The 10992-nt window shown below is 36.6% G+C and overlaps 1 protein-coding gene across 1 annotated transcript; it reads left to right on the top strand.

Annotated features, from left to right (window-relative positions):
- Positions 1-364: 364 nt before the first annotated feature.
- Positions 365-8692, top strand: LOC306852217 (uncharacterized protein). The gene is made up of 18 exons (XM_079388914.1): positions 365-416; positions 1361-1609; positions 1724-1832; positions 1917-1997; positions 2223-2618; positions 2745-2849; positions 3006-3238; positions 3325-3503; positions 3919-4012; positions 4096-4331; positions 4619-4736; positions 5532-5649; positions 5732-5823; positions 6254-6371; positions 6493-6594; positions 6668-6841; positions 7891-8067; positions 8373-8692. Exons 2-18 carry the CDS (start codon positions 1529-1531, stop codon positions 8579-8581), a joined length of 2622 nt encoding a protein of 873 aa, XP_079245040.1. The 5' UTR covers positions 365-416; positions 1361-1528; the 3' UTR covers positions 8582-8692.
- The last annotated feature ends 2300 nt before the right edge of the window (positions 8693-10992 follow it).

The following is a 10992-nucleotide window of genomic DNA, read 5'->3' as shown; positions in this document are numbered from 1 at the left end:
CTTCATATTTACACGATATTACTTAATAAAGAAAACTGAGTTGTTTAATAAAAAAGAAAAAAATATATTTTTGCGCCATTTTGGAAAGTAAAGAACCACATTAAAATTGAAATCTTTTCAAATATAATTTTAATTATAATTAGGCTTATATTATTATTATTATTATTATTAATAAATCTTAATTTAAAAAATAACTTTCAATTAAACATTTTCTAAGAAAGCACAACTAAAAAAAAATCGCTGAAAATGTTTAAAAGCACTTCAGATAATTAAAATTATATGTTTTCCTTCTGTCAAATAAAAATAAATAAATAAAAAAGCTAGCAAGCAAGCGCCAAGGGGAAGATCAGATGAAGCAAAGGAAGAAGAAGAACGGGAGTCCTGGGCCAGGCGTTGCACTGATCGTCGTAGCTAAGGTGCGCATTTCAAGTATCCTGTTGTTGTTTTTTTAAATATTAATAAGTATTTATGTTGATTGTCTGAAATTCATGTGGAACTATATAAGTCCAGCTCGACGTTTTGATTATGGCTTGGTTTTATCCATTAATAACACGTTATTATCTTGCTACCTAACGTACTATCCATGATCGCTAGCATCATGTGCTGCTAGTTCACATGCAAACATTGCAGCTAGGTAATTACTTAATTAGTTCGTGCACTTTATGGCATAAAATCCTTGCTTCCCAATTAGCTATAAACCGGAGAAGTTCATTTAGGGGGCCTTCCATAATTTATCCGGTTAAATTATAAATAGACAATAATTTCGGAGGCATTCCCTCCTAATAATAATAATAAAAGGGTTTTGAAAAAACTAATGCCCTTTTTGTAACAAAATACATGTAAATGAATGGCAAATATTAATTAAGATATGACCTGTAAATTGTCTGATGAATCACATTCTCTGTCCTGAACTAAACTTTATGTAATATTGCCAGAATTTGCCACTATTAACTTTAGCCTAGTCCATAAATTAAGGTAGGGTCACCATTATAAGAATATTTTCTAAATTGCTTAATCTAAATTACTTAATTTCGGCACATTATGGAAAACTATCAATTCCTCTTTAAATTAGGGATATACAATTTTAAAGATTTATTAAAAACATAACAGGTGCAGTATTGGCAAAATAGTTTGGCAGAATCAGGTTCAGGTCGGAAATAAATAAATCCCCATTAGTGCGTTCAGATTTATAGGCACAGTCTGTGGCCACTCTTACCGAGGCCTGGTTCTTCTGATTCGTGCACTCTCAGAAATTTTGTTGACACTCAGCTTATTCCTCTTTGACCTTTGTGGTTATTTCAGAAACAAGTTCAATGCAGAGTTGGTACAACTAATCCTATCACATCTGTTTGTTTTTCAGGTTTTTGTACCCATCTATTCCATCACTGAAATATTATAGAAATCAAACGGTTCTTTTAAGAGCCAATTTCTTTCTTCTCCTCTGTCTCTTTCTTTTTTTTATCTCTCTCCCTTTTGTACTTGTTTGTACTTTGACTTTATTCATTATTTCTCTTAAAAACATCTTCAAATGGCATCTGAGTCATTCAGACAGTATAAGGAATGGCTGGAAGCAGCAAAAACCATGGCAGATGAGTTGGAAGCCCAAAAAGTAAACCTTTTCACATATTATTTCTCTATCATGCCATTTAACTAAATGCAAATGTAAAAGAATAGGGCTTTTCTCATGCCTCCCCCAAATATATAATTTTGTTTTTAATTTTAGACTTCAAAAAAAAGAAAACAAAAGGAAAGTCAAGACTGCAATGTTTCCTGGAGAAAGAGAGATGAGCATGGGAACATCCTACCACAACGCGTTCAGAAGAATAGATCTGGTTAGTAAAATATACTGTTATCCTATTGTTTACGCTTTTGGTCAGCAGTTATGTTTTCAGTATCATTACATTCTGTGTTTGCAGTTAAACCTGCTGGCACTAGGGAGCTTGCAGAAGTTGAGGAGATGCATATAAATGAATGTCCAGAAGAGGTCCCAAGTCTTGGTAAGCATAAATTGACAGTCTAAATAATTTTAGCCTTTATGTTTAAATTGAAAAATGTCACATGGCAACTGACAAAAGTATGTAATAGCCATTTTTCATGATGCATATAAAGTGACAAAGCCATATAAGAAATGAATATGTTGCTTTATAAAAATGCATTAATGCAACTGTAGTTTTCATTGTCATTGTTGTTGTTATTATTTATTTATTTTAATTTTTTTGTAGATCAACATCTTCAGAGATTAAAAAACCTACTAAATTCTGTCTCTGCATCAGATGAAATATTAGAGGCACCCACCATGTCTGTATGGACCAAAAGACAGGTCATGTCTGAAAAAAGGTTTAAGGCTGCATTGCCAGAGATTTTAAATTGCATGCTGGCTGCAGAGACTGTAACCCAGCATTGCTGTCAACAGTGCAAGGCTGCTGACGCTGTTGTCCGGTGTCTAGAGTGTGTTCCATCAGGATGTCAGTTTTTCTGTTCGACGTGTGACTCTGAGATCCATAGTAAACATGTGTTCCATGACAGAGAAGCTATGGTTGATGGTTTTTTCAAGCCTATTCCACCAACATCCTTAGTGGTGATTGATGAAAGGGGCCAATATCAGCTCCGTGAACAAGGTGTGTTCCTCTCACCATGTTTTCATAATGTCAACTACATGTACAATGGTACTATTTAAGCTCTTGTCTGCAGTATCCTTTAATAAATGTGTCGATGTTACTGATATTACTATCTGAAATTTTCAGTGTGTATGCTTCCTATTCCTCCACCAATGCAAATCTGCTCCTGTGGTCCAAGCCAAGCCTTCACAGTTATCCCAGGAAAGCAGACTGTCTTGGTGACTATCAACGGTATGTCTTGTAACTTCCTTCTAAATTTTTATAATCCAGGAGATGAATTCATACATAATAGTGGCTTACTTTTTTTTGTGTCTTAATTTTTGTCCTGTGCTGTACAAATTGTCCTTTGCTGTATTGGTGAAATAGTAACCACGTGTTTATTTTAAGGTGCATACAACCTGTGCCTGCCTAGTATATGCTGTCCAATTTGTTCTTGTAAATGGACTCCTGGGATTAGTGACTTGCTTGAATATAAATACTGGCCAGCAACCACCAGCTGCCAAATGCTGTTCAAATTTGATGTGTTCACATCATTTGAGCAGATGAAATTGGCTAGCCCAGCATCATCTCAACAAGCATTTCTCAAAATGCTTGAACATCGATCACTTTGCACTGGTCGGGTAAGGACTGTTTTCATTTGCTACATTTTTGAATTTCTGACTTGAAACACTTTCATTAACCAAAATAATACCATCCTTCTTTCCAGACGGGTAGTATTTGTTGTGATACCTTCCACAGAGTCTTTCGAGAGTTTGCCTTCTGCCGTTTTAAGAAAGAGGATATGTGCCTGATGGAACCCTTTAAATGCCCAGCATGCACGCCAGACATGCTGGCTATATCTGCAGATGGTAATAGAAAACATTACCGGTTCAAGAAGTCCAAAGGGTCAGTGGAATGTTTTATTTTATATATATATATATATATATATACTGTATATATAGGGTGGCACAGTGGTCATTTTGTGTATCCCTGCGATAGACTGGCTGCCTGTCCACGCTGTACCTCACCTCTCACCCAATTCTAGGTGGAATAGGCTGTAGCCCCCCCCCAACAACAACTACTTTAAAGAAATTATTTATTTTTGTACTTTAAACAGTGAGTTTTTAACTTCTCACACAAGCTAATGCCAAATAACAGCATTAATTTCCAATTAAATACATAAAAGCTGATCGCTCAACACGGTGCTCTAGATCAAATGTGATTCACACAGACTAAAACCTTTATGGTTATTTATCACATTAAATGAGGAGAATACAATGTTTATGATTATGCGATTTTGTTGTCAATTCTTATTTAACAGGACAGATGAACCATCTCTTTTTGAAGGATTATTCATCGCACAAGATGCCAAAGTATCTGCCTTTGTTGACCAAATCAGAAGCCAGATGATTAGTGTAAGGATTTATTCAACTCTACAACCCTTCTGTATTTTTAAATTGTCCTGGGATTACATGTAACGCATTGCTTCTACTTTCAGAGGACAGGTCATGACGTCTGTGGGCCGGCAACATTTACAGCAGGCAGAGAAACATCACAGAAGTCCAGGGCCAAGGTGGATGAGGAGGGCCTTGAAATAGCTGTGTGCCGACATGGAATCTTGCTGCAAGGCTTGAATCACTACCGTGGTGAAATATATGCCTACCCAATGTTCCTGCAAAAGGAGCTGGCACAAGCTGCTAATGCAACATTCTTTTGTACAGACATTGCTTGCAGGTAAATAAATAACTACTGCCAAATGAAGTTTTACCGTTACGTCATGGGCATAACACCATGGCTAGCAAAAAAGTACACCTTTATTATATTATGGACTTAGAAATTTAATATGGCTACTGAGTTATCAGTTTAGTTTACTACTACAACAGTTTAGTCCATAAGGTCTAAGGAAATATTATCATTTATATGACTGCATAGTATTCTTTGATTGAATTGTACCAGTCACATAGGTCCTGATTTGACTCCTTACCATTTTGTGCCATGCACATGTGTTTTTCCCGTTACAGGTACTGGCCTTATTTGGAAAGGATGGCAGGGAAGTTGCCTGAGCTCCTCCAACCACTCACCACGATGAAGCCTTTTCTGTCTGTAATGCATGCTAAGGCTCACACTGGCAAATGTGAGGTACAGTGTGCGTGTTAAATGTTTGTGTCATAAGATGTTTTTAGGAACATAACCCTACAGCATCAGGAAAAAAAAGAGTTTCCTTTTTATCTGTAAATACAGGTGTTTCAGAAAAGGTAGTGCACATAAGTAAAATCCTTTAGTGCAGTGGTTGTCAAATCTGTCCTGGAGGACCACCAGTGCTGCACAATTTGTGTGTTTTCCTGACACACCTAATTCAGGTCTTACAGTCTCTACTAATGAGCTTGTGAGTTACAAAATGTGCAGTGCGGGGGGGGTCCTGACAGACAAGTTTGAAAACCGTTTGAATAAAATGGATTGTTCCGGATTGGTTGAGCCGCATTCTGTATGTTGCTTGGTAATCTTTTTTTTTTTTTTTGGAAGCACAACTGTTTCTGAGGAACTACATTGTTTGGAAGAATACTGTTTTTATATCTATATCATTACACTTATTTGCTTTTTTTTATTTTGTGACCTTACTGCGTATATGGAATAACTGTTTTATAAAAGCAATAAGCCCCAAGAAGCCGTGGTGTACAGTGAATTTACAACAGCTAAGGGGGTTTGTAACAATGCTTCTTAGCTGTTACAAATTCACTGTAAACCACGGCTTCTTGGGGCTTATTGCTTTAATTTATATATGCATATATAATTATATAAAACACTTTTATGTACTTATAAAACTCATTTTAATTTTTTTTTAAATTTACTAATTTCTCAAAATCTAATTTAGTATACACAGTCTAAGAAATAGGATGATAGTGATGAATGTCTTGATCTGATGTTTTGGAACAGGTCAGGTGGGGCGGTAGAAGTCAGGATGGTGCAGGAAATACAGTTGGTGAAGAGGTGGAGCAGGTCAATAGCTTCCTTTCAAGGGCAGCTCTTACTACAAAATACATGACCAAGTCAGGTTGGTTAAAAGGGAATACTGTGTTTGAAACACAATACTAGATTGTACAATTGATTTGTCCTTATCTGTTTTATTTTTAAAGGCAGAGCAGATATGATAACTGTGCTTGCCATGGGATGGAACCATAGGAAGGTGGAGAGTCTCCATAAGACACTAGCAAAAAGACTTGTCAAAGTAAGAAGACTACACTGCATGTTTACCCTCTGGGGTCTAAGGTGCTTTCTTGGCTCTGGAGGTGTTTTGACATACATTTGTCTTGTTATGGTCTTGTAGTTCACTTACAGTCAGTCAGTCACATTCAGCGTTACATGAGTTCAGTTCTGACGTGATGTCTCCGTTCTCTCCTTCAGGAAATGAGGGTTACATATATAACCGAGACGTTTTGTATACTGACACATGTCGATTAATTACAAGTAATAATCAAACTGAACATTTTTCTATACTACATAAATGTTCCAAAAATATGTAAGCAGACAAAAGGGAATTTCGACAGCATAATTTATGGTAGTGGGGGACTGTGTTCACGGCCTCCCCTGCATTTTGCAGTTGTTGCCTAATTTTGCAGGGATACTATGTTTTCTCAATTTGTTTCTTTTTTAAATAGACTTCACAGAGAGCAGAAATGGAAGCAGCCAATCTTGAGACTCTCAAGCAGGAGTTCAGCATCTCTGTGGAAGATGTGGATCGGTGGGTGAAAGATGTCAAGCTCTGGGCTGCCACTGGTATGTCATATTGTATGGTATTGTCTATATTGGTACTTTATTTTCCATACATTTGGCTAAACTTTAGCAGTGATACTGTGTTTTTTGTAATGGTCAACTTTGCTTATTTCTGTTTTTCAAGAGAAACCCAGTACTCACAGTAGCCAGGAAGAGCTCCAGAGAGAAATTGATGAAATTATTTATTCCATCCGAAGAAAGAAGCATGATCTATATCGACAAAATGGTATTTGCTATTACGTCACTCAACTTTTTTTCTTTTTTTTTTTAATTCTAATTAAATTTTCTGAACCTTACAGACAGCAGCCAAACAAGGCAACGCAAAAGAAGGAGACTTGGTGAGCTGAAAAAGACTCTCAGAGAGAAGATTGTGCAGTACAACGGCATTCCTGACACTGAAGAGAAAATTGACCCAGAAGCAGCATGCAGTCTCTGTGATGATGTCATTCTGCCTTGGGAAGCACAAGGAGATGGTAAGTAATGTGTTGTATAATTGTGCTTTTATTAATTCACAAAATTATGTTGATTGTAAATATAAGTAATAACAGTCAGCATTTTAATACTGGGTGGTGAAAAAGGTGCAACATCAGAATCAGAATCAGAATGAGCTTTATTGGCCAGGTATGTTTACACATACAAGGAATTTGTTGTAGTGACAGAAGCTCCACAGTGCAACAGAAAGACAGTAACAGGACAGGACACAGGTAATGAAACAAAATAACAGGAAATAGCCAATAACCAACATACAGTAAAGAATGACATGTTATATATTGCTGTCATCTGTAATGTTTTTAAATAAAAGTTGACACATCTTAATACTGGGATGAGCATTTAAATACCTTTCGGTGTTATTTTGTAGTTAGGGTTGGGCGATGTCTACTAAATTGGCATCAGCCGATGTCTACAGTGAAACATTGCGATGGACGATGACATCAGGGGGCGGGGCCAGGGTATGATGATTAAAGCAACAAAATCATTTAAAACAGGAACCAGAACAAATACTGTACATTGTATCACATTTTTATATGCACAAATACACTATCTGTAAAATCAGATACTATAACGTTTCTGCAGATATTGTCAATCATGGCAAGTGTATCAAATGAAAAAAAATAAATGCTGAAGTGCTCACAAACACTCAAAGACAGGCGTTTTCTGCAGAGCACCTGTTGTTTGCAGCTACAACACGCTTTGGTGGACACCACCTAAGTGATTAGAGAAAGGTCAGATGCCATCCTTTCAGCAGGTTTTAGCGTCTTTCCATTGTTCTAATACTTAATTGTAGTGTGATGTTTCAGTTGTAAATTATGCATATTGGCTGCATTATAAATTATAAGCATAGTTATGGATGATATAGTTAGTATATTATCTATATTATTTCCAGTATAAATTGTTCTTGTTGGACAAGTTCTTTATCAGTATTACTCTGAAGACCCACAAAATGCCTAGTGAAGACCACTGTGCTAGACGTAAAGCTGAAATAAGTGTTTTTTTTCCCCTCCACTTTTATTTTCAAAAATAGTGGTGAGTCTCCGCTTGAAGAGGCGACTGTTTGATCAAGTCATGCTGGTCAGCCGATTGGAGGAGGAGAAGATCATAATTGTAAAGGAAATGACTCAGCACTATCAACACCTAAAAAAAGCACTGGACAAACTGGACAGCCTCCTTGGGGAGACTAAGGAGGAAATGAAGATCCATAGTATGTACCACATTTTTTTAAACATTCAGTAATATGTAATAACATATTGATACCGCTAAGGAAGATGTCATAGTTTTCTATAAATATTGGTTCCAATCCAAAAAAATAATTTTAAATGACCATTTAAAACTGCAGCTTGTTAGCTATTTAGTTTGTTTTTGTTCGTTTGTTGTGTTTTTTCACATAAATGTACAGTACAGACCCAGAGTTCGTCATTCAAGCTGCAGTGCATGTTTCCAACGATATAATTCATGAAATGCTGCCTAATTATCAATGTCAATTTTCTACATTTTGTTTTACTTTAGATTCAACCAGAGAGCTGACCGAAGAGGGGCACAGGGGGCTGTACTGCTGTATCTTACACAAGCGGCACATTCTGCTGCAAAAACTTACAGCAGTCACCAGCACCTATGCCAGTGTCAACACTGACCCTTCTTTCTTCATGCTGGAGGAAGATGTTGAAGAAGAAAGTGAGGACAACAACAGTCCAGAACTTTCTGAAGAAGAGTTTTAAAATGTTAGCACAAACTTTGGAAGCATTGCATTCAGCATCTTCCCAAAAGACCCTTGAGTTTCATGAAATTATTTTCAGATTTATTAATAAATAAATGTCATTCTAACCCTGATCTATTGTGTCTGTTGTTTTTTCTTACACCAACCTGTTCTAATTTTTCTCAGATTTGGATAGCAGAAAGCTCTAAATTACCCATGAGCCTCTGTCACCATTGCTGGACAGCTTTTCTTTCCTGTTACTTTTGTATTATATGAAATTGGGTTTTACATGGGACATTACATTACATCTCAACTTTTACACAATTATTATTTAATTCCCATTTAAAATTTAGATTCACATATACATTTTTGGTTTTTATAGTTAGTATTAATTTGAATGCCCACCTTTACTATTTAATCTCAGCTATTACAGCTCTGTATAATCTTGGCATCCGAGCTGTCAGATTATTCAAACATTCACTTGATATATTAATATATTATATAATATATTAATCTTTTAAAAACCTGGGCCAAGTTTAAACCAGTAACCAGGCATCACAGCTGGCGAAGGGGCATGTCTGACTTTGACATGCATATATTGACATTATTATGTAATCAAAATGAAAATTATTATTGCTGGTCTTCAATGATAATGTCAAGTTACTTTAAAGTGACATGAAAGTGACGTGACATACAGCCAAGTATAGTGACCCATACTTGAAATTCGTGCTCTGCATTTAACCCATCCATAGTACACACACAAGAGTGAACACACACCCGGAGCAGTGGGCAGCCATTTATGCTGTGGCGCCCGGGGAGCAGCTGGGGGTTCAGTGCCTTGCTCAAGGGCAACTCAGTCGTGGTATTGGGAGAGAGCGCTGTACATTCACTACCCCCACCTACAATTCGAACTCATAACCTTTTGGATTACAAGTCCAGCTCTCTATCCATTAGGCCAATACATTAATACTTTAATGTATTGGCCCCAAACATTTATAAGGATTTATGCTGATATCGTCCAAACCATACTTTGCCAATATATACACTACAATTCTACTAAACCTACCCATCACAGATACAATTGAGGCAGTTTTCAGTGTTGGGTGGGTTTAGGGATATGTTTATTGTAGGGGTATGGTCTTTTGGGGGCCCAACTAATGTCATACTTTTAACATTTGACTATCTTTAGGGGACATTTGCACCCCACAAATGTAGCTAGGACATTTGCACCCCACAAATGTAGCTAAAACAAGTGTGTGTGTGTGTGTGTGTGTGTGTGTGTGTGTGTGTGTGTGTGTGTGATTTTCAGTTAAATAAAGGGAAGGATTGTGAATTGCAAGAGGCTGCAGTGGGCTATATTGCTACAAACACTTAATGCATAACTGAGGATGATGTACAGTATCAATGAATGAACAACATATAACTTATATTGCATTAAAACTAGAGCATGCACATCACTGATGTCCAGCACATGAGGAGTAAGAAAATGGGAATGAAGAAGAAAATTTGGCACTGATTTTGTAGTTTAATTACATATGAAGTGCCACAATGTGTGTGTAACTTGTTATTCTTGGAAAAAGAAAAAGTACTCAGACATAAAAGTGACTCAACACAGTTTATTGTCCATGACGAGGAGAATACATATGTGTACAATTTACTGCCATTCCACCCCCAGGGGCCCAGTAGCAGCCCAATGGAAGAGCAAAAAAATACACATTTCAAACGGCCATAACTCAAATTCCTTTAAGAATATCAAAGAGAAAATTGACAGGATAATTGCTTATGCTCTGTTTTCTAAATAATGTTGGGCAAAATGTTCAGACATATATGGAAAGGTGGCTTAAGGGTGTTTTTTAAAATGCTCACAGTAATGCACCAAATTTCAACCTGCCTCTCAGATATGTCATAGAGGTTTTCATAATGAATATACTTACATATCCACTTGTCCAGTAAAGATAGTAATTATATTGTTTATATACTAAATGTTTTAAACTACATTACCCTTAACACTCCGTTATTCTATCAATGGAACGGGAAATCATGCCGCTGTTATTTGTAGTTCATTGAAGTGTCTAGGAAGGCTTAGAGTAGGGTTAAGATCTCTGAAAAGGTGTGATTTCTCAAAGCATAGTGCCACTTTATCGTTAACTTAATGTATTACTAACGTAATAAAACCATCAAAACACACGTTGGAACATAGAACGCTGTTTTATATTGTTTAAAAGATAGTCCAATCACAGCGAGCGCGGCTCCACACTTACTTGTCCATGTATGGTAAATTACGTCACATTTTTTTCCGGTTCCGGCCGAAAGAGTGCATCCACATGGGCAGTTAAAAGTACTTCTACTTAAATAACACAACTCATATTTTACAATGACAGACTCCTTTGAGTGGTTAACCTGACGCATAAATACATTTAAAAGATCATTTTT

The sequence above is a fragment of the Barbus barbus genome, assembly GCF_936440315.1.
Source record: "Barbus barbus genome assembly, chromosome: 32".
Lineage (NCBI taxonomy): Eukaryota > Metazoa > Chordata > Actinopteri > Cypriniformes > Cyprinidae > Barbus > Barbus barbus.
Note: the sequence above shows the minus strand (reverse complement) of the source record. Positions and strands in the feature narration are given on the sequence as shown.